This window comes from Myiozetetes cayanensis, unplaced genomic scaffold, assembly GCF_022539395.1.
Source record: "Myiozetetes cayanensis isolate MyiCay16 unplaced genomic scaffold, myiCay2020 scf21, whole genome shotgun sequence".
In the NCBI taxonomy this organism is placed as follows: Eukaryota; Metazoa; Chordata; class Aves; order Passeriformes; family Tyrannidae; genus Myiozetetes; species Myiozetetes cayanensis.
In genome coordinates this window covers 1,398,800-1,422,002 of record NW_026087423.1, presented here as the reverse complement: position 1 = coordinate 1,422,002, position 23,203 = coordinate 1,398,800, and the positions used below count along the sequence as shown (strand labels likewise).

Sequence of the window (23,203 nt, the reverse complement as noted above, 5' to 3'; positions counted from 1 at the left end):
GGGTTTTCATTGCCAGTCTTCAAATCAGGGAAAGAAAAGTGTTTCTGTTTTTTTTTTTTCTTTGACATTTAGTAAAGGATTTTTCAAGACATCCAGTTCATCATTCTGGGCTCTAACTGAGCTCACAGCAGGGAGTGGATGATAATCCATAGGATTTCAAGGCCAGGTTGGATGAGGCTTGGAACAACCTGGGATCGTGGAAGGTGTCCTTGCCCATGGCAGGGGTGGGACTGGATGAGCTTTAAGGTTGCTTCCAACCCACACCATTCTGTGATTCCATGTATAGTTTTATATATATATGTATGGCCATAAACCCAGCTTTTATTTACTCTCGGAGGAGTAAGAAACAAAACCTTATTCAGCATTTTTTATCCATTAGAGGTGATTTGGGGACTCGATGATTTCAGTTTCATTATTGATGACAGTAATAAATCTCTTTTAGCTTTACTTCAGGGGGAAAAAGAGTAATAGTGATTTTTAACAAAATCAGTGCAATCACTTGTCTCAGGTGCTGAACAGGGGGACAGAGGGAGACCAGAGACAGACCCTGGCAGCCCCAAATTCCCTGTCCTTGTAAAGCAGTCAGGGCTGAATTTGGAGACGAATGGCAGGAGCACTCCGTGGAGATTGGACTGTCAGGGGTGTTGTTTCTGTTCTCTGATCGGATTTCTAGAGAAGTCTCACACCCAGTCTCTGCAGTTTTACTCAGTGTTTACAATTTTTTAAACCTCTTCACATATTTTATGCAGTCACAGAATCCCACACTGGTTTGGGTGGGAAGGGACCTTAAAGCTCATCCAGTTCCATCCCCTGGACAGGGACACCTTCCACTAGCCCAGGTTGCTCCAAGTCCTTTCCAACCTGGCCTTGGACACTTCCAGGGGTGGGGCAGCCACAGCCTCAGCCTCTCTGGGCAACAGCAGTTCATGTGGATAAAGCTGGCCTGTCACATGGGGGTTTGTGGTTTCCTTGTTTTGGCCACAGAAAATCAGTTTTAGAGAGAGGGCTCTGAGGATTTTGTGGAAAGACAATAGAGAGGATTTCCTTCCTACCTTCTGGAAACAGCATCCTGAGCTCGGAGAACCTCTCTGGAATTTGGCTGTGTGGAAGGTGTCCCTTTGCCTTGGGGAGCACCCACACAGGCAGGTCCTGCTGGCACGTGGAAAACTGCCCTGTTCCCTCCTTGCTGAGCTGCATCCCTGAATTGCTGCAGTGGGGTTCCCATTCCATGTGCTGGGAGTTCAGTAATGCAGCACAGGGAATGATTCAATCTTCTTAGGTACAAGGACTGGGGGGATTTATTATTGTTGTGCTCAGAGGTGGTTTGAACACGGGGGTGAAGCCTGTGCAGAGGTGTGTGTACATCCTGCAGCCATACAACAGCTTGTAAAGGGCTTTAGAGCTCCCCAGTGGGGGTTTCCTCCTTGCTTTCTGCAGAGGGGCTGCCTGTTGATGTGTCTCCAGTGAGGGAATTTGCAGGGAAGGTTTTGCTTTAAGATTTTTAAATCTGTTTTTTTTCGGTTCCTGAGCTCTGAGTGACATCACCTTATCCTCAGGGACCTCGGAATCACTGACTGTCTTTTATCCCAGTGGCCAGTCCTGTTGGAATGAGTGTGATTCCTCACACCTCCCGTGCCCCTAAATAGAAATGTTTGCTGATTTCTGCTGGTACATCTGAACGTGGCATATCTGTGTGGGATTGGAGTGTTTGGGCTTCACAGCCACCAACGAGCTCCGCTTCTGGCTTAATGATTCTTTATTATTTGGGGTATAATGCGAGGCAAGAACCTGGAGATGAAAACCTAACTGTTTATGAACCTGTGAAAATGAATCTGCAGCAGGTAGTAATGAAATCTGGGAGAACATATGGAAAAATAAATGAGCTGCTCTGTTCAAAATAGATTTCTTACACGTATAATGATGTTTTATTTTCTTTTATTATTTGTGCAAGCGTAGTGGGGAACTGGGTGGCCTTTCAGTGAGTGGCACGGATTTTTTGCTGAACTAATTTGCTGTGGGTAGGGCTGTTTCTGAAAGGCTATTAATTCCAGCAGAAATCCATTTCCCTGTGCCTGCAGTCGGCTGGCACCTGGTGTAAGTGCCGTGGCTTCGCGTCGCTCTCCCTTCGCTTCAGTTAACGCGGCGTGTCAGCTCCTTCCTCTCACTGAGGGGGTTTTACGTGAAACAATTACACAAGAGCTGTGCAAAAGACTTAAAATACCACATCAGAGCCCATTTTGCGACGTGGGGAGCCGTGTCCCGGCGCAGAGGGGCGGGAGGCGGCGGCGCCCACGGGTGCCCGTGGGGACACGGCGGAGGAGGCGCTGCACAGCACAGCACCCCAGGGTGACAGCTCTGACAGCACATCACACACCAGCCTGTCACACCTCCACACACAGCCCTCAGAGCGCTCGCAGGGGAGAGGGGAAGATGTAAAGCTTTGGGTGGGTTGTCTTCCTGGGCAGGCTCTGCAGATTTGCTTCGGGACTGAGCTGAGCCTTCACTGCTCTGGTGTTCCTTGATTAGAGGGAATCCAACAACTCCTGGTTGCCCTGAAGCTGGGATGGGCAGTTTGTTTGCAGGAAGGCTCTAAAATCCTTTTCTGCGTTGTAGCATGTGGGAGCTGTAGTTGGAACGTGTGTGCTTTGGAAATCGGGGGTTGTGCTGGGACTCTGAGCAGGTACAGCAGTGCCCAGAGGCACCTCTGCTGGAAGGGCTGTGTTCCCAGAAATCCACCTCTGTCCTGGGCTGATCCCCCAGCGTGGGCAGCAGGGCAGGGGGGATTCTGCCCCTCTGCCCCCTCAGCTGAGACCCCCCTGCAGAGCTGCCCCAGCCCTGGGGAACAGCACAGGGAGCACGTGGAGCTGCTGGAGAGAGGCCAGAGGAGGCCACGGAGATGCTGCCAGGGCTGGAGCCCCTCTGCTCTGGAGCCAGGCTGGGACAGCTGCGGGGGTTCACTTGGAGAAGAGAAGGCTCCAGGGAGACCTGAGAGCCCCTTGCAGGGCCTAAAGGGGCTCCAGGAGAGCTGGAGAGGGACTGGGGACAAGGCATGGAGGGACAGGACACAGGGAATGGTTTCCCACTGCCAGAGGGCAGGGATAGATGGGATATTGGAAAGGACTTGTTGGCTGTGAGGGTGGTGCAGGCCCTGGCCCAGGTTGCCCAGAGAAGCTGTGGCTGCCCCTGGATCCCTGCAAGTGTCCAAGGCCAGGTTGGAGTGGGCTTGAAACAACCTGGGCTGGTGGAAGGTGCCCCTGTCCATGGTAGGGAGTGGGACGAGATGAGCTTTGAGGTCCCTTGCCATCCCAACCATCCCATGATCCTGTGATCTGCAGGCCATTTAAAGAGTGAAGCACAGTGTGTGGGTGAGTGGGGGGACATTTCAGCTGGGACATGGAGTGAACAGGGAGTGAACATTTCTGGGGGTCCTGTTGTCAGCATTGCTGCCTCACTGTGTGGCCTCAGACAAGCTGTGTCTCTGCTGCTCTGCTCTGTACCCACAGCTGGGCTTCCTTATCCAGGGCTGAGCTCCCTCAACTCAGGGGCTGCTGGGCAAGGGCAAGGAGAAGGTTGTCACTCCCAGCTGCAAACGCTGCAATGAATGGGGAGTCTCAGAGCTGGTGGCAGCAGTGGGATGTGCCAGCACAGAGGCAGCAAGGGGAGTTACTGTGATCATGTGTTTCAGTCCTCTTCTTACTGCAGATTGTAGGGGAGAGTTTTTAAATCTTTTTTAGCTCATGCTTGCAATGGTTCAATGAGTTTTAATTATTTCAGATCTGTTCTTTACGTGTAGTACAAGAAGCTGGGTCTTTAAGGAAATAACTAATAACTCCTCAGACGTGTAAAAAAATGTGATTTTTTTAAATGTCACTCCCCAGGAGATGGGAGCCGTGTTCAGGTTGAGGTGTTGCTCATTCATCTCACATCCAGCAGGTGTTGAATTCCTCTAGAATTCCTCACTTGCTATTCCAAAACGCTCCCCAGCCTTCCGTGGCCAACAGGCCACCACACTGAGCAAGAAGATGCTTTGTTTTCTCTTCCTGACCTTGCTTTGACTCTCCCCTCTCAGTGACTGTGTTCTCAGGCAGCATTTGGAAGGGAAGCACGTGGAATACGCTACCACTGCCCCCAGGTTGGATAACTGCTGAACAGTGGCGAGGTCCCTGGTGGGAATTAAGATACCACAGCACACCATGGAAGTTTTCATCCTGATTCTTCAACTTTTGCACCATTGGTTATGTTCTTCCCTCCCTTTCCAGGCACCAGAGCAATGGGGCAGTGATCTCCCGCTGTGGCCAGCCCGAGGTGAGCTGGTGGGGCTGGAGGAACGCCGACGACGAGCACCTCGTCCAGTCCGTGGCCAAAGCCTGTGCCTCGGACTCGAGGTCCAACAGCAACAAATTAATGAATGGGAATTGCTCCAGAGATTTCTCCAATGGAGGGGACCTCTCTGATGTGGAGTTTGGTAAGTCTGTCCCTGTTGCTCTTCTGTGAGGGCAGAGCTTTCTGTAAAAGCTTCATCTCCCGTGCTGGAACAGGTTGATTTCATTGTGTTCAGTCAGGCACTCTGCAGTTACTGTGTGCGTGTGCACTGTGGGACTGAGTGAATCATGGTGTGACCGAGGTCAGAAGTATCCTTTGAGTTCCTCACCAGGTGCATCTCCTCCCTGCCAGACTCCTCCATCTCCAATGCCTCAGGAGCAGAGAGTTTGGCGATTCAGCCCCAGAAGCTTTTGATCCTGGACGCGCGGTCGTACGCGGCAGCCGTGGCCAACAGAGCCAAGGGGGGAGGCTGCGAGTGCCCAGGTGAGCAGCACTGCCTGTTTTCCATTCAGGAATCAAAAGGATTTGCTCAGATGGGACTGCACTGATCCCCTTCGGTCCTGCCTGTCTACCTGCCCGTGGGGATGGAGGGCTCTTCATCTCTCCGAACGTTCTGGAGCGTAGCAGCCACCACCCAGCCCTTCCAAAGGGCAGGTTTAGCTGTTAATGAAGGCTGTTCCCAGAGCACAAACCCAGCTGGTGACAGAGCTCAGTAAATGCTGAACTGTGTGGAACATGCTGATGAGCTTCCCCTTGCTGAGTCAAACATATAAACTAGAGAGAGACAAAGGTGTCCAGTGTGCTCACGGCCAAAAGCCCTGAACTTGTGAAACCCACTGACTGTACAGCATAATAATACTCTAGAATGGTTGTGCAAGATACAGCTTTTCAGCAATTTTTCTAAAGCTGGAACATTTTTCAGCGTTTATATCGTAACCAACTGCACTCCTGCTTCACCTTGCATGTGCAATGCATTTGCAACACCACTTTGTGTTCCTTGGCACTTATGCATTGGTGCCTTTGTAAACGAGATGTTATTTATGGTCACTACTGGGTATGAATGCAGCCTGTTAAAATTCCATGGGTGGAGAGTCTGGAAAAAAATCCCAGACAGAAAAGCTAGAGATAAGATAACAAAATCTCTTTTGACCACGTATTCCTGTTTTGGTCTTTGCTGCAATAGCTGCACTTTATGCAGCCACCAGTAAGGAAAGATGAAGTTTCCATTTAAAACCTTAAAACCAAAATTACTGAAAGATTTGTTACAAGAGAGTAAAATTTCAAACCAGAAGAGCAGAGTATACAGGAAGTTTGATTTTCTTGTATACTGGTTCTTGCATTCTGTGTAGAAGATTTTCAAACAACTTGTCACCTTCAATAAATACTTGGGTTGATTTCTGCTGCTAAGTTTTCTGCAGGTATTGCTAAGTTTGCTTCATTTTCTGTATAAAAATAGCTCATTTATGCCGTGCTTTATTTTAGATATAACTCAGTGAAAAGACCAAAAAATGCTGAAATTGTCTGGTGCAATCTGTGGCTGGAGTTACACAGTCCATTGCTAACAGGATGTTCTCTTTGGGTCAGCAGCTGTTGGGCTGATAAAGAATTGGGAAATCAAATGACACAAAACATGCTCAGACTCCTGCATTTCCTTGTGCAAGCACTCAATACCCCAGCTTCTGCATCCTGATTATTTTTCTCCTCTAGAAACAGTCATTTTAGCTGTTGTGTCACCATTTTTGTGCAGACAGAAGCATCAAAACTAAATCTGGGAAAAAACATTTCCTGGTATTTTTCTGGCTCTCCTCGGGTGCCCCCCTGAGCTGTGATCCCATCTGTACATGAGCACATCCAGAGTAATTCCATGTATCTTCTGTTTTCCTGAACTTCCAGTATTTCTCACACATGTGATGCTTCCTCATAAAATTCCCCTCAGAAGAAAGCAGTACATGGTGTGACCTTTCAGCCTTTCTGAGTGCTTAGGGAAAGCAATCTACAACTTGCACCCATGAATTACCATTAAATATTATTTGTTCTTCCCATCTTATGATGTTTCTCAGTCTTTGCAAACACTCTGGGAGCTGGAGCACAGGAATATCCCTATTCCCATAGGTTTGCACTCTGCTTTTGGTGACCTGGAGTGAAACATTGCAAGTAAATACAGCAGGACTTTGGTAAATGCTTCCTGTTTTGCTGGGCTGTGGTGTCACGTCTGAAATACCCACCGAGCTCCAAGGGCTGGTGTGTCCTTACAGAATAGTCATAAACAGATTATTTCATCTGTCCACAGCAACAGGGGTTTGTTTTGATGAAAAAAAGGCTTCTTTTAGAAATGCAGTTGTTTAGTTCCTTCCCTCTGTCCCTACAGAATATTACCCCAACTGTGAGGTGGTGTTCATGGGGATGGCCAACATCCATTCCATCCGGAAGAGCTTTCAGTCCCTGCGTCTGCTCTGCACACAGATGCCAGATCCAGGAAAGTAAGTGGATGTTTGGGCCTTGGCTGGCGTGTTTCTGCAGCCACCTTCTTCTGCTGCTGGTTTGGAAACTGAAATTCCGTGGGGGATAACGCTAGGCCGTATTTTTTCATTTCCATGGAGGTAATTGGTTTACTGTGATTGAAGTGAACTTAGAGAATTAGTTGTGAAATGGTAGTGCAACCTTGGATATTGATACCAGATGTTGCTGCTTCTGGGGGGCCTTCTAAGTGCTCCCACTTAGGTTGACATGCTATTCCCAGCTCTTTAATATTCACATCTTGGAAAATTGTGGCTGTGTTCCGTGTTTCCCTCATTTATAGTGCCATTTCAAGAGAATGTTTCAGAGCCCTCCAGTGCTATGGAGTAACTACCCTGTAATGGCCCATCATCTCAGGAGCTTCTGAGCTTGGGTCTTCACTGGGACACTGGAGTTGCCACAATCCTGTTTTCCCTCCCACTTCCCTGTTTGGAAATTGCTGCTAAAGCCTTCCATGGTCTCAAAGTCGATCCAGATCTTCAGCTCATCCCAGAGATTGGCAGTTCCTCGGGTAGCCAGTGGGGCTTTGTTGCTCCACCCTGGGAAAGCGTTAACAAGACATAAACGAGAACCACTCACATGTGGCACCTGCAGCTTATTAAAACAGCAGCTTTGCCGTGGTAAAGTCAGAGATCCAAACCTGAAAAGCATTTTAAAAGAGCAAAAACTGTCTTCCCTCGTTTTCCTCTAGTTGGCTGTCAGCTCTGGAGAGCACCAAGTGGCTGCAGCACTTGTCAGTGCTCCTGAAGTCGGCGCTGCTGGTGGTTCACGCCGTGGACCGCGACCAGCGGCCGGTGCTGGTGCACTGCTCCGACGGCTGGGACCGCACCCCCCAGATCGTGGCGCTGGCCAAGCTGCTGCTGGACCCCTACTACAGGACCACAGAGGTGGGTGATCCCCCTGGGAGGGCACTGGGGAGCTCAGGGCCTTGGCTGAGCTAACCTGTCTGTAAATTATTGCAGTTCTTTCCGCCGACCAAGGCACTGAAGCTGGCAGGAGTTAACCAGCCAGGTGTAGGCACAGTCTGTAACTCAGCCATTACATTCCCTTTGCTGTAACTGCACAGTCATGGTCTGTGCTTCCCCATATTTACCTCAGGAATATGCAGAGCAAAGAGCTGCAGTTGCAGTTTCCATTGCCCCACTGCAGGTTCTCAGCCAAGCGCTCAGACAAAGCCTTGCTCTTTGCTGGATTTCCCAAGTGCGTAGCTTTCCACTTTCACATTTTCCCTGTCTTCTGTCAGTTATATTTCTCCTGTTTTTTCAGCCTGAGTTTTTTCCCCCATCACTCTGCAGCACTGTGGGACATGTTCTGGCTGGGCTCCATCTGCCAGCCCACGGGCAAGATGCCTTTGTTGTCCAGAACAGAGCTCTGTGTCTGAACACTGCTGTGAGCTGCTGCTTAAAGCCTCACTCACACAAGGACCAGAGACTGCAGCAAAGCCTTTTGGATGGAAGTGTGGAAACTTCTTGGATCCTTTTTCACATGAGTTCCACAATCTGGCACCCACCAGGGCAAAACATGCTGCTCTGGCCTGGGCACAGAACCTCCTCCTGGTGCTCCAAGGAGTGCTGTCCCTCCTGTGCAGGGTGCAGAGTTCTGCTGTGCACACCCTGTGCCTTCCTTGTCATCCAGAGGAAACCATGAACTGCAGCTGTCTGTACCAGGATCAGAAATGTTGAGGAAAATGAGCCTTCAGCATTGCCACGTTTCACATGTCCCAGCTGTCAGCCATTATTTTGGCTCTGATCACAGCCTCTGACTCAATAAAGATTCTCTACCATTTTTCTTTCCTCTAAGAACCCAAACCTTCCTGCCCTGTGATGGATTTCAGGTCCTGTAAGACAAGGTGTCACATTCAGCTGCTCAGCCAGGCACTGTTTGGGAATGTCTTTGCCCTTTTCATTTTCATGAGAAATCACTCAAGTGAACCTCTAATCAGCCTTGTGACTGGTGTACACCAGACAAGCACCTGCTCTCCCTGGGCTTGGATGTGCTGTTGTGGATTGTTTTCTTTCCTAACAGACAGATCTGCCCATCATTTTCAAGGGAAGGCTTTCAAATGTCCTGTCCAAATGCTGGGTACCCTAATCCAGATGGATTTGATCAAGATGAAGTTCCTGCTCGCCCCTGCCTGGAGAGATAGGGCTCATATCAGGATCGTCCCTGCCAGTCACTGAGGACTTAATGTGCCTTATTCCCTTTCCTGTTCATGTAGTTTGGGAATCCATATCTGTCCCAATTTCATTTCAGAGCACAGAGGCACTAAAGCAGCAAAGAGAAGTAATGAGCCCAGTGCTGAAGGGAAATAAGAGAGGGAGGGCACAGCAATAAAGTGATTCCCACGGGTCTCAGACCATCTTAGAAAACTGAGCCAAAGGAAGGCAGGAATTCTTCATCTGTCCTTTTGTTCCTGCAGGGTTTCCAGGTGCTGGTGGAGACGGAGTGGCTGGATTTTGGCCACAAGTTTGCAGATCGCTGTGGCCATGGGGAGAACTCGGATGACCTGAACGAGCGCTGCCCGGTGTTCCTGCAGTGGCTGGACTGTGTCCATCAGCTCCAGAGGCAGTTCCCTTGCTCTTTCGAGTTTAATGAAGCATTCCTTGTGAGTTGAGAGTTTTATAGACTCTTCTAAATCAGTGCTGGCACTCACAGAGCCTGGGGGGATGATTTTCCCACCTGTCCGTGACATCCTGGAGGTATCCAAGGCCAGGTTGGATGGGGCTTGGAACAACCTGGGCTAGTGGAAGGTGTCCCTGCCCCTGGCAGGGATGGAATGAGGTGAACTTTAAGGTCCCTTCCAATCCAAACCATTCCCTAAGCATGAGAAAGGTAATGGCAAAGCTGCCCAGATGCAGCAAACAAAATTATTTGTGTATTCCATGGGGTCTATTCACTCTTAAACCAGAAGTAGGACCCTTAAGGGTCCTTTTAGACTTAAAAGAAAGAAATTATATTAATTAAATATTCCCACCTAAGAGGTATAAAACATCCACACAGCATGAAAAAAATCATCCTTTCTGGCAATACAAACTTCCCCCTGCTTTGACCATGTTCTGACTTGGAAACTCCTCCTCTAAAAACAACCTGCTCTGTTCATTTTTTTTTTCAGTTTTTTTCCTGAAAATGAAAATGAAATTTTTCAGTTTCTGTGCTGAAAGGATGTAGGAGCTGTGTTTATCTCCTCTGGAAGCAGACAGCTCTCCCATTAGGAATTCACCCAGGATGGGCAGAGTCAGTCCCCAGGTGTCTGGGGAAGTGGCAGTCACGGACTGCAGGAGCAGTAATCTGAGGAGTAAAAGTTTTTATGAAGTGCCTGGTCCACTGAGAGATTTCAGGCACATTCCTGTGATTGTGGCTGACTTGAATTACCACTTGCCAGCTCAGCCATGTCACCGAGTCCACGGACGGTCCCAGCGTAACTCGGTTGTGAAATGAGATCCAACAGGTGGTAACTGGCTTCACTCACACTGCTGATCTCCAGGGGCTGGGAGAGAACATACCCGTGGTGTTCTGGCCTTTGTAGAGTAACCCCCTCATTTTTCAGGGTATTGAACTCCTTGTCTTCATTTAAACGTCTGAGTAATCCCAAGGAAGTCATTTATATGCCCCAAGTTAAGCTCACACTAAGCCGTTTTGTTAGGCTGGGCCCACAGCACCAAGTGATTGATGATCAGCCTTTCTGGGTTTCTGCATTAATGCTTTGTAGCACAGGAATCGTGGTGCTCTGCTTTGCCTGTCCTGCAGGGCACTGAGTTTGAATCAACCTGACCTTTATGCTTGATTATGAACAAATATTTTGTCTTTCCAGGTTATATTTTTTTCCTGATTTTTTTTTTTTTAGTTATGATTTTCAAAGGTTCCGCTCCGCTTGCATTCCTCTGCAATTGCTCTGTAAGGAGGTGTGCAAAAAATGCCACGTGTGAGCCCTGGCAAGGGGGTTTGGCCCTGCAGAGGGAGGGTAAAGCTGATCTCCTGTGCCACCTGTGACACGTGTGAATTGCTCTGTGCAGGTGAAATTGGTGCAGCACACCTACTCCTGCCTCTTTGGAACATTCCTGTGCAACAATGCGAAGGAGAGAGGAGAGAAACACACTCAGGAACGGACCTGCTCCGTCTGGTCTTTGCTGCGGGCAGCAAACAAAGCCTTCAAAAACCTGCTCTACTCCTCCCAGTCGGAGTCTGTATGTACCCCCCACCCCTGCAGGGACTGCCCTGGGGCTCCCAGCTACAGCCCCCACCAGGAGGGGGGCCTGAGGAAACACCCCAGCAGTGGGACACGAGGAACGAGGGTTCAACCACAACTGAGGTGGTGGCAGCCCCATCCTTGGAAGGGTTCAAAGGCAGGAGGGGGCTTGGAGCAACCTGGTCTAGTGGAAGGTGTCTCTGCTGATGACAGGGGATAGAATTGGATGATCTTTAAGTTCCCTTCCCACCCAAACCATTCTGGGGTTCTCTGAACTGTCACCATGAACAGAGAGGTGTTTCCAGATGGATGAGCTCAGCTCTCCCCACTGACATTCACCTTGGAACACTCAGCTCAGGCTGATGTTTCAAGTCCTGTGTTAATCTTGCTGATATTTGAGGAATGTCAAATGCCACCTCAGAAATTTCTCCATGCTGGAAATGTGTTTTCTGTAACTAAGTATTTTACTGTATTTTTGGTAGCAGAAAACATTTCAGTGTTTGATAAATAGACCTCTCTAGAGAACTAAGCTGTGTCAGAGGAGTGACAGAAAATTGCCTGCAAACCTAGACACTGTGTCTAAATTCATCTTAAAGCTAAACAGAAGAAGTAGCTCAGATTGTTTGGTGTATATTTGTCTCAATACCTGCACTTTTTCAGTCTGGCTGCTCCATGGTAAGAGCTCACTGAGTGTTCTGGGGAGGGGCTCCCAGTGACCTCACTGTGTGCCTGATAACAAGGTGATGTGAGGCATTGAGGGGTGCAGAGCATGGCCCCAAGTGACATCAGGGGTAGGACTGCAAAGACCTGTATAAATATTTAAGCCCTTTTTATTTATGAAAGTATGAGATGTCATAAACCAAACTGTAAGGACTCTGCAGGGGGTTTGCATCTGATAGATGTGGCTTTTATTTGTTCCTTAGAGTAAAATTAAACCTTAGCTAAGTAGGAAAGAGTTTTATGCCCACGTTGGCTCTGAGAAGGTGAATTTTCCACTCCCTGGGCCCTGTGTGCCCTGCCTGTGGCCCTGCAGAGCTCTGGGCTGTCACTGCTGAGCCCTCCCAGCCTTGGCACCCTGGGAGTGCTGAGGCAGAGCAGGCAAACACAGCCTGGGGGGATGTTTAAAGCTATGGATGCATCTAAATTTCCCTGAAAATGCCAGCAGGTGTGCCCAGGAGGGGTGTAGAGAGCTCCTACAGCAGGATGAGTGGACAGGGCTGTCCTTGGGCTGCCCTTGGGACGTGTCCCTGTTCTCAGGAAAGACAACACTGTCTGTGCTAACAAGGAGACTCTTTCAGCAGGGGGGAGCTTTGGTGTTTTCCTGTCTTGGGTTTATCTTTCTGTGGTTTTACTTCAGGCTTTAAAAGGTGCCTCTGATGCAGCCACATCTGTTACAAAGCCAGAGTTTAGGAGCAGCAGCCACCCCACAGCCCTTCCCCTGCTCAGTGCTAGGGAAACCTGACTGTTCCTAGAATCACAGCGTCCCCTGAGTGGGAAGGGACCCACGAGGATTGTGGAATCCAACTCCTGGCCCTGCACAGACACCCCAACAATCCCACCCTGTCCCTGAGAGTGTTGTCCAAACACTCCCTGAGCTCTGGCAGCCTTGGGGCTGTGCCCACTGCCCTGGGGAGCCTGTTCAGTGCCAACCACCCTCTGGGGGGACAGGCTGTTCTCTAGCATTGTCTGCTTTTCCACAGGGAATCTGCTTGGAGAAGAGTGGAATTGCTTGAGTGAGCCCAGGTGTTTTTAAATGGAATCATAAAGTTGTGGTGGGCGTACATTCACAGAGGGCACATTGCAGGGGTTCATTGAGGATGAGCTGAAGGCCATCAGCGTTCTGCCTCTGCCAGAAAAGAGCGCTCTAGACCCAAGTGTGGCTGATTAAATGCCATCACTGCTCGCTGTCACCCTCAGGGCTGAACTCCTGTGCCTGCTGGGAGCCAGCAGCTGACCCTTTGCTGTGTTGTCCCCCTCAGGTGCTGTACCCAGTGTGCCATGTGCGGAACTTGATGCTCTGGAGTGCTGTTTACCTGCCCTGCTCGTCCCCCTCCACGCCCGCCGACGACTCCTGTGCCCCGTACCCTGTGCCAGGCTCTAGCCCTGAAGAGCAGCCTCTGGGCAGGTGAGCCTAGAGCCCAGAAACCCCTCCTGTAAAGTAAGATCAACTGAGAATATTGTGGGATATAAAAGGAGAATGGTTGTGGTGGGGGGCAGGATTCCTCCCAGGTGGCTTTGCGGGAATGTGGGACTGACCTGCCCCGTCGGTGCAGTCTGTCGGTGTTTTGGGGTTGGAAGCTGTCACATTTCAGCGGGGATAATGTGGCAGAGAGAAGCTTGGCAAACAGAATTAAGCTTTGGGGGTCACACAGCCACATAGAATTCCTTATATCCCTGTGGGATATAAGCTTTCCTTCGGTTATCTTGAATTTGCGTTCCTTTTTTGGTGTTGAATAACTATTTCTTTGCTTTTCTGTACGATGACTCCGAGCACATGTTAATTAGGAGGTGTGACCAGGCTGGAAGCATTTGGGCTTGGTGGTAAAGGGATTATTCTGGGAATGTTTGAAGTCTGGTTGAGCATATTTTCCTGATGGCAAACAAAGGAAGTCCTGAAGCAGCTCTGCACTACAGATGGGCAGAACGTGCTCCTGGATAATACTTCCCACAAGTCCATTAGCGAACAGATTGTTACTGTCCTAATTGAGGGGGGAGCTTTTAAACCACAGTAGCTACATGTTTAAAAAAACCATCCCCTGACTGCGGATCGGGGTTGTCTGTGCCTTTGCAGGCTACCAAAGACGAGATCCTTCGACAATCTGCCGACAGCCTGTGACAGCAGCGTGCCTCCAGCCGCCCGCCGCAGCAGCGACCCCAGCCTCAACGAGAAGTGGCAGGAGCACCGGCGCTCCCTGGAGCTCAGCAGCCTCGGCCCCTCCGGCGACGAGCCCTTCGAGGGGGACAGCCTGGGCCGGCAGGGCAGGGCCCCCCTGGGCGCTGAGCTCTCCGTCGCAGCGGGGGTGGCAGAGGGGCAGATGGAGAACATCCTGCAGGAGGCCACGAAAGACGACGTTGGGCTGGAGGAGCACGTGAGGGGTGGCCTGGAGGCAGCGGGGAAAGGGGCTGAGGTGGCCCTGGATAAAGAGAAGAGAGCTGACAATCTGCGGGGGTACGTCAGTGAGCTCGGGGAAAAGGCCGAGGCGGACGCAGGTATCGTAAGGAACAATCCCACACCCGCCCCACACCCGCTTTCACAAGGTGCTTCTGAGCCCAGAGGACAGCAGGACGAGCACGGCGATCCCGGCAGCGCTCTCCAGAAGGTACCTCAGGTGAGGGGGCTGCAGGCTGTTCCCGTGGAGGGCTCCGCTCAGAACAACACGGAGGAAGAAGGCGTCGGGAAGCACGAAGAGGCAGAGAGCCCGTACGGCACCGCACAGGCCGGCCTGCCCTTCCCTCTGCCAGCCCCGCCCGAGGCAAGGACATCCAACATCGAAAGTTCCACGGAGACCTTAACGGAGACCGAAGCAAAGCCTGAGTTCCTGCCTAAGGGCCCGTGCCACAGAGCTCACCCCTTCGACAACAGCGCTGATGAGCTGTCCCGAACTCTGGAGAACAGGCCGGAGGGGGAGTGCATGATAGAGCTCCAAAAACTGGGAACAAGAGTGCACAGGACTTCTGGTGGCAGCACCACGCACCTCCCGATGCCTTCCCCTTGTGCCTTGCCCTTCGCGGAGCGCAAAGACGAGGTTGTGTGTAACGGGGAGCCGGAGCCCGAGAACAAGCTGGCCGAGAAGCCCGCAGGGCTCGTCCCCCCGAAACTCCCCGCCAGCAATGGACACTGCGTGAACGGGGAGGACGGGCGGCTCAAGGCCTCGCTCAGCAGGCAGGTGTCCACGGCCAGCTGCAGCTCTGCCCAGCTGCACCTGAGGAACTTGCACCACAAGTGGGTGTTCGGCCCGCTGGGCAGGCAGGCGGCGGGCGGCAGCCCCGACCAGCCCGCCCGCAGCCACCTGGACGACGACGGCATGCCCGTCTACAGCGACGTCATCCAGCAGCGCCTGCGCCAGATCGAGACGGGCCACCAGCAGGAGGTGGAGACCCTCAAGAAGCAGGTGCAGGAGCTGAAGAGCCGCCTGGAGAGCCAGTTCCTCAACAGCTCCCTGCGGCTCAACGGGGACTACGGGGACGAAGTGGTAAGTGAGCGGTACCTGCGCCGCGGCCGCAGCTCCCCGGGCGCTCGGGGGGCACTTCTGGGCTGTGCAGGCTTTTACAGAACCCTCCAGGTCATTCTGAAGAGGGCAAACACTTGATAAATGGCAGTTAATGGCTGATATTTTCACCCGACTTCAGTTTGACCACGAGTGGACCCAAGGTTTATTTCGAGGTGGGTGTTCGGCAGCAGCTCTCCTGTACCTGGACATACCCGAAGTCCCTCACTGGCCTTAATAAAACACCCAAACACCCTCATTGGCCTTATTAAAAACCCTGACACCTTCACTGGCCTTATTAAAAAACCCAAACACCTTCACTGGCCCACACACCTCTTTTACTGTTGTTTTCGTGTGGAACAAAGACATTTTCCTGAGGCTGTGACTGTGCCATTTTTGGGACAGTACCATGGGATGATCCCTTGGTGCTCTGCAGGTTCAGGTGGTGCTCTCGGAGCTCAAACCCATCAGGTTCACACCATTCCTTTCAGATGGCCAGGATGCTCCAGGCTCAGTAAGTGGAATAAATTCCTGGAATTCTAAACTTAACTGGCATAAATTAACTGAGTTTTCATGCAGCCTTATGTCAACAAGGATTCCTTTTCTTAACAAATTATGTTTTAAGGGAGCTCTTAATCTATTTGTGCTTCTACTTGGAAGCATTTAAAGTTGTAAAAGTTGGGATTTCTGTAGAGAATTGTACCTTCCTGTGGGTTTGAGCACTTGCCCGTAATTTCTGAGGCTGACGCAACACCCATCAGAAATTTCCCTTTCCCACGTGGTTTATATGCCTGCAACATTGAAAAAAATAAATATTTATTGGGGGTTGTCAAATTCGTTGTTGTTCAGAAGTGGCAGAGGTGCTGGATAGTCCCAGGTACGTTTGTTGGGAAAAATCCTTGGAGCCCTCTTGGCTCTTCCCGTTGGAGACGCAGCTCGACGTGCTCCGTGGGGCTCAGTGTCACTGCAAAAAGCTTGGATTCCCTGGAAAAATCGGGTGCTTTGGCTTAATTCATTCTGCTCCCATTTTTAAGGGCCTTCAGAAGCTGCAGCGCAGGCCTGGCAGTGCCTCCAGAGAATTCCCTGGTTTTGAGAACCTGATCTCTACCTTCTGTTTGTGCCCCAGCTTGGGAGTTGCAGGTTTTCTTCTGGAGCTCCAGGAATGCCTACTCCTCAGGCACAAAAAGACATTAACTCAAGATTTCTTACTATTTTACTGCATTTTAGGGGCTGGCTGAATTTTAAATCTGTTAAAATCCACCTCTACCTGGATAGACTATATTAAGGAAGCATTATTCCCCAAATGCAATTTGGCTTGTATTCTCCAGAATCTTTGCCAACAAAAGGATATGTGCATTACTCATCTTACTTCTGAAAGTGAAACAACCTTGGAAAGGAAACAGGACCCTGGAATTGGAGCCGCAGAGAGCAGGTTCTGGTTAATCGCCCAAAGCTTTGCCAGAACTTTGCACTAACGCAGCAGAAACTGGATTTTAAATCCACTCTGCCTCACGTCCTCCTGTCAGCAGAGGGGCAGACCCTGACCTGTGGGGCATTCCGGGTGTTATTTGGTTGGAAGCAGGGATATGGGAAGGTTCTGTTCAGCTCTGTTTGTTTACCAACAGACGTCTATCCCCGACTCGGAAAGCAATCTGGATCAGAACTGCTTGTCTCGCTGCAGCACAGAGATTTTCTCTGAAGCCAGCTGGGAGCAGGTGGATAAACAGGACACAGAGGTACAGACTAAATCCCTGTGAATCGCTCCTTTTGGGATACTGATACTCAAATTATCCTCCGGCCTTTGGCTGTGTGCCACCTCTTGGGAACTCTCTTCTTGCGTTCCGCTCGTCTCACCTGACAGTACCTGTGCCTATGAGCCCTCTGCTTCACAGACTGGGAGCTGGGGAAGGGGGGAGTAGGAGAGGAGCCTCAGGTGGACATGTGCTTGGGGAATGTCCACCTTTAGCTGAAGGGAGTTGGCCTTTCTGGCTTGATTTCTGTCTGAGGGGAGTCCAGTGTCTGTTCTCACAGGTCTGTGTGTCTGCTCCTGTTGCCAGCCCTGACCTTGTGCTCTTACGGCAGAACAAGCACCTTCCTCGGGGTGCTTGGCTTTGTTTTGGGAGCACAAACAGGATGGGTGTGTTCCACTGCCCCCTCCCTGACCCCTGTCTGTGCCTGCTGTCCCCAGGTGACGCGGTGGCTCCCGGACCACCTGGCCGCTCACTGCTACGGCTGCGACAGCGCCTTCTGGCTCGCCAGCAGGAAACACCACTGCAGGTACCGGGGCACCAGGGGAGGGACACCTGCTCTGCTCCCCTCACCCCTGCCAGGGGCTTCCTTTGGGCACAGCCCCTCTCCCAGGGAGGGCTGGCAGGGCAGGGCTGCGCTGCCGGAGGAGCCGAGCACCTGGAACGGAACAGTTCCTCCTGCTCAGCTCCACTCCGGGCACAGGAGATACAGAAAAGCCACAGTTGGTATCTGTTCCACCCCAGCCAAAACAGATCCCACCTTTTTCCCTCAGACTGGATTTAGAGGCAGCTGGCTGTTTAGGTTTATAAAAAATACAGCTTTGTTATCTTAGCATTCAGTAATTCAATATAGGAGTTACATGAAGTACAGGAATAGCATCTTCTTCCCACTGCTGGTTGTAAACCTGCTCCTCTCCTTCTCTAACCATTCTCCCCTCTTCATTAACTTGCTCCTACAGAGTCTGAAAAGAACACCTATGTGAGATCAAAGTTTTCTGGATTATTCTTTGCCAGACATGTGGCCACAGAGGCTGCAGCAGCTCAGGCAGCAGCAGGGCCTTAATGAAGAGCAGGAGGCAGAGGCCACGTGGTCAAAGCCAGAGAATCTCCAATTTCTAAGTTCTATTTCAAATAAATTCCTATTCCTGGTTTCTGGACATGCAAAAACTATTACAGGAACCAGCATTTAAATAAATGGCAGTTACCACATTCTGCTGCTCTGTTGCTTTTTGAAGTTGGAAAGAGTTCTGAGCATCATTTTTGGTTCATGTCTGGTTTATATTTTGCTCCAATTAGTCTTGTAAAGCTGATCAAACCCAAGGAAGAACAAATAGAATGAGAATGAGATTTTTTTTTCCCCATGTCCACTGTGCCTGTGCAAATTTATATCACGAGGCTGTTCCCTAGGCCTGGGCTCAGGAGAATTCCCAGAGCCTGGATACACACAGGGCACCCCAACATCACGAGGAGTTAAAGTGGCCTCAGGGTTTCACATGGCTGCACGTCTCCCTGGAGTCTGTGTCTGTGCAGCTTTGCCATGTCCAGAGACCAGCACCACGAGTGCCTCCCCAGCAAACATCTGCAACCCCTGCCCTGGGAGTGGAGTTGAACCACAGTGTAAGGCCTTGAGCAGGATAAAACCTTCCAGCTCCCTTGGTTGCCACTGTTTGCTCCCTCTGCCTGTTCCCTGAGCTCTCTCTCCCCCTGCAGGGACCCTGACCGAGTTGATCAGCTCTGGTGAGCATTTCCAGCAGCCCCTGCCCCTTGTCTGTCTGCCTTTCCTGGGTGACTTCTCCCAACTAACTCGGGCTGTTCCCCCTCTTTGTTTCTCACTTGCCGACAAATCACCAGAACTAAGGTGGGGTGTTTGGATCTGTGTGGACAGGCCTCTCTCCTCACAGAGAGGCTTTCAGGACTCGGCTTTTGGGAGCTTGACCGGGACGTGTCTCACACTAACACTCACTGGCAGCCCGTGTGTGTGACAGGGAATGCTGCACTGCTCGCTGGGAGGACACTGCCCTGCAACTTTTATCCATTTATTTTTGATCCTTCCCTTTTTGGCCGTATTTTTGGGAGAGGTCCATATCTTATCAAACAATTCTAGCATTCTGTCATAGTGAGTTGACAAAAACTTGCCACTTGTTTTAGAAGGACTGAAAATCCCATGGCAGGAGCAGGTACAGGGCTGGTTGAGAGTCAGGATCACCAAACTGGATGAACATCTGTGATCTGGCATTTTGAGGAGTGTGGTTTTCAGTCCCCCTTCCTCTGGTGAGCAAGATCCCTTTTCCAGCCTGTTTGTTACCATCTCATTCTAATCCCTGAAGCGAAGCAGGGGACCACCAGGATGGAAGGATGAGCTGTCCAGAGCTTCCCAAAGCTGGGGAGAGCAGTTACAGAGCACCATTATCTGGGATAAAACAACAAAACCCCAAGCATATGTCAGGAAGCTGTTGAGCTCCAACAAAGAGATGCTTGTTTTAATCCCTCTGGTTCTCTTTTCCTTCATCCATCAGCAGGGAGCTGCTGCAGGATAATCATTCCTTGGGCAGTGAGGTGGGGCCGTGGGAGCTGCTTCTCCACAGGGTGTTGCTGTGGGACACCTCAGGGGCTGTTCCCACTCCCGTGGGTGTTTCTGACAGGGGTTTCTCACAGGATCCTCAGAACTCCAGAGCCTGTGCAGAGCCTGGTCCCTGTGCCAGAGTTCCAGCTCCGAGCCTCGGAGCCGCTGTGCAGAACTGAGGAAATGAGTCCACTGAAGTGGGAAATGGGAATTCTCTGCTCCCTCTCTCCCCATCAGTGACCAGCAGCTGGAAATCTCTCTCTTGGCAAGGAAGGATTAATTGGAGGTGCTGGGTGTCAGAAGAATTCCCTGGCAGCCTCTTGGCAGCAGCAGATGGGAACAAGGAGGGCACCAAATCCTGATGCCAGGGAGTTAATGGGAAGGGCAGCTGCAAAATCCAGGACCCGGGAGTGCCACTCCCAGCTCCTTGTAGGAGTTGATGAGTTTGGAGGACAGGGCTCAGGCTGTGAGGGGGTGCAGGAGGAGGGAGTGGCCTGGGCTGTGCCCATCCCCAGAGAGGTGCATGTGCCGGTGTGGCTCTGCCAGCTCCCGGGAATGCCGAGTGCCCGCCTGCCCCGCGCATGGAACGCCTGCCTGCCCGCCCCGGGCTTTGCATGGTCCTTGTTGGCTCAGTTTCCTGGATGCAGGAGTGTGGGACCGCTGGAGTTGCTCTGGGGGCAGTGGGGGGGTTGCACTGACATTTCAGTTGCACTGAAATGAGGTTTGGTGTTTCCGTCTGTCCCAGCTTGGAGCAGAGTCCTGACTCCTTCCCGCACGGACACGTCCGTCCTGCTGTGACCCAGGGCCACAGCCCCACAGTCCCCACGGCTCCTGCAGGAAGGGTCTGTGCTGGCTCCAGCTCAGCCCCTCTCAGCCCTCTGCTCCAGGGTGGTGGTGGCACCATCCCTGAGCTCCTCTGCAGCACATCCAGCCTGGGAGTGTTCCAGGCCAGGTTGGACGGGGCTTGGAGCAACCTGGGATAGTGGAAGGTGTCCCTGCCCATGGCAGGGTGTGGGATGAGAAGGGCTTGAGGTCCTTCCCACCCCAACCATTCCATGATGACATGGCAGAGGGCTGACCCATCACTGCAGAGGAGTTTAATGAGCTGCAGTCCCACACTGTTCCTACCTCCTGCCTGTGCCCATTCCTGGGTGTCTGCTCCGACTGCAGAAGGGATCAGTGCAGGTGTTGGAGCTGTCCCTGCCCGTGCCCCAGCCCAGAGTCCCTCCAATGTCTCCAGGGCCAACCCCATCACAGCACTGGGAATATCTCATTTTAGAACTTTACCAAACTGCTTCTAATCTCCCCTTTTCTGTTTCTGCTCTGTTCCCGACACAAGGAATTGCGGGAACGTGTTCTGCTCCAGTTGCTGTAACCAGAAGGTGCCCGTTCCCAGCCAGCAGCTCTTCGAGCCCAGCAGGGTCTGCAAGTCCTGCTACAGCAGCCTCCACCCCGGCAGCTCCAGCCTGGACCTCGAACTGGACAAGCCCATCACTGCCACGTCCAACTGAATTCCCGGCCCGGGAGCGGCGGGGAGCAGCCGAGCCGGCCCTTCCCCCGGACAGGCGGGTCCCGAGGGCCGAGGCTGGGAGGCTGCGCTGTGGAGGCCGGGCTGGGACGTGGCTGGGCGGGACAGACGTCGAGGACGTGCCGCTGGATTGTGGGAGTCTCCTTTTCCAGCTCTTCCCCCTTCCCTGCCTGTCCTGTCCGTGTGTTCGTGTGTGTGTGTATATATAATAATATATATATGTTTGTTTGTTTGCGGGAGGCTGTGGAGGTGGGAAGGGGCTGGGCCAGAGCCAGGATCCTGGGGGGTTTGTGTCCCGCTCGGAGGGGGGTTGGGAGCAGAGGGAACCGGGCCAGCCAACTGCAGAGCCTCCAGAGCTGGAGCCTCCAGGGCTTTCAGTCACTCCTCTTATTCCAAACCCGAAACTGCTGTTTGGGAACCTGTTGCTGCTACAAGAGGTGGGAATGTGCTTCCCAGGAGAGCCCTCTCCCTCTCTGTTCTCCCAGGGGCTCACTGGGATCCCCTGCACTCACAGCCCCTGAGGTTTGGGCCGTTGGAGCGGGAACACCTGGACTGTTGGCTCAGGAATGTTGGTGGGGGGTGAGATGGTGTCACACCAGGCCTCTCCAAAGGTCTGTCCATGCAATCCACGATTCAGATCCGAGTGGGACAGGAGCAGATCTTCGCCTTGTCCCTGCCCTCTCCATGGGAGGTTCCCTGTGGGAGCAGAGCTTTGCCAAGGTCAGGCCCAGGCCCTGGTGGGTCACACTCGCACTTTACTGAGACTCCAGACCGATGGAAGGCACCGGGACCCGCTGGAGTCTCCGGGCTCGGTCCATGGGGAGTACACTGGTGCTTGGCATCCTCCTGGGATGTTCCTCCTTTCCCAGGCTGTGTTCAGTGTACCCCAGATAGGAAAAACCTGCCTGAGGATCTTACAACAATCCAAAATGCATCATGGATTCCCCTTCTTCCTTCTGCCCCAATCCCAGTCACCTCACTGAAGTGTGAATCTCCCGAGTATCTGTTTGTAACTCAGCAGTAGGTGCTCATCCCCTTCCCATAGATCCCATAAATCCTGCTTAGTGCAATCTGGCAGAGGAAGTGTAGATCCTGCTCACAGTGTATTCCTTAGGCAAAGTCCCAACTGCTCTGTGATATTCCCAACAATCCTGCTGGAGTATTTGAGAGCTCGAGGTACAGCAGCTCGAAATCCAAGAAACTTGGGGAAAGGAGCGTTTCCCTTCCCTGGAGTGTCACAGTCACATCATCCAAAGGAGGGTCTGAGGGGAAGGGCCTGGGTGGTTGGACTGTGCCCTCCCCACCCCCACGAGGATCCGGCAGGAATGAATGTCCAGGAAGGAGGAGGCTGCGTCCTTTTGGGAAGGGGCTCTGGGAACGGACGGAGCATCTTGGGATCTCCCTGGCACGGGTTTAGAAAAAGCTACAAGGAGGGAAAGGCGAGGCTGAGGTGGGTTCTCCAGCCGGGGGGTGTCCAGGAATTGTTCCTGACGCAGCAGCGGTGCTGGAGCAGAGGCTCAGGCGTGGGAGCGGGAGGAGGGGAATGTCCGGCTCCTGCCGGGAATGGGGAGGGGGCAGGGCCGGGGGATGTCACCCCTCCCTCATGTGGGCTCGTGGTGCAGGATGAGCCGGAGCCTCTGCAGCTCCTGGTGCCGGGAGGGCTGGGATGTACAGTGTGAATAAACGCTTGCGGCTCTTTAGGCTTTTTTGGATCGATGAAGCACTTTTTTTATTAATATTATTTTTCTTTGTATGTAAAGGAGGAAGCGTCTCTCTCTCCGTAGCTGTGTACAGAAATAACCCTTCTCTCCACAAGAGAGTAAAGTGCTCCTATATTTTTCATTTTTGTCAAAAGCGAGAAGTAAATACTTTAGAATTGTTAAATATATAAATAAAAGTGAATAAAGTTTAGACTTTTGCATGGGAGCATTTGCTAACACACTTTCTAATTTTTTTATTTTGCTTGCCTGTGCCTCAGAGGGGACGTGGTGGAGGTTCAGTGGGAGCACCGAGGCCTTGGAAAAGGAGCAGCAGTTGCTGCCTCTGGCTTTGTGTTCCAGGCTGTGTCTTCGCAGGGAACAACAAACTATTGCTCCTGAACTTAGAAGAAAAAATAAATTCTTAAGCTTG

At 51.7% G+C, this 23,203-nt stretch overlaps 1 protein-coding gene across 8 annotated transcripts in view; it reads left to right on the top strand.

Annotated features, from left to right (window-relative positions):
- Positions 1-22,999, top strand: part of MTMR3 (myotubularin related protein 3) — a 137,071-nt gene extending 114,072 nt beyond the window's left edge. For 7 of the 8 annotated variants that reach the window (XM_050318245.1, XM_050318243.1, XM_050318242.1 and 4 more), the window contains 11 exons: positions 4,260-4,465; positions 4,675-4,806; positions 6,692-6,803; positions 7,532-7,727; positions 9,260-9,445; positions 10,854-11,024; positions 13,006-13,151; positions 13,818-15,219; positions 16,860-16,970; positions 17,423-17,511; positions 20,885-22,999. In XM_050318245.1, the coding sequence (XP_050174202.1) occupies positions 4,260-4,465; positions 4,675-4,806; positions 6,692-6,803; positions 7,532-7,727; positions 9,260-9,445; positions 10,854-11,024; positions 13,006-13,151; positions 13,818-15,219; positions 16,860-16,970; positions 17,423-17,511; positions 20,885-21,056 (2,923 nt within the window). In that variant the 3' untranslated portion in view covers positions 21,057-22,999. The remainder of the gene's footprint in view (positions 1-4,259; positions 4,466-4,674; positions 4,807-6,691; positions 6,804-7,531; positions 7,728-9,259; positions 9,446-10,853; positions 11,025-13,005; positions 13,152-13,817; positions 15,220-16,859; positions 16,971-17,422; positions 17,512-20,884) is intronic. The other variant, XM_050318241.1, reaches the window with a different exon arrangement.
- Positions 23,000-23,203: the final 204 nt, after the last annotated feature.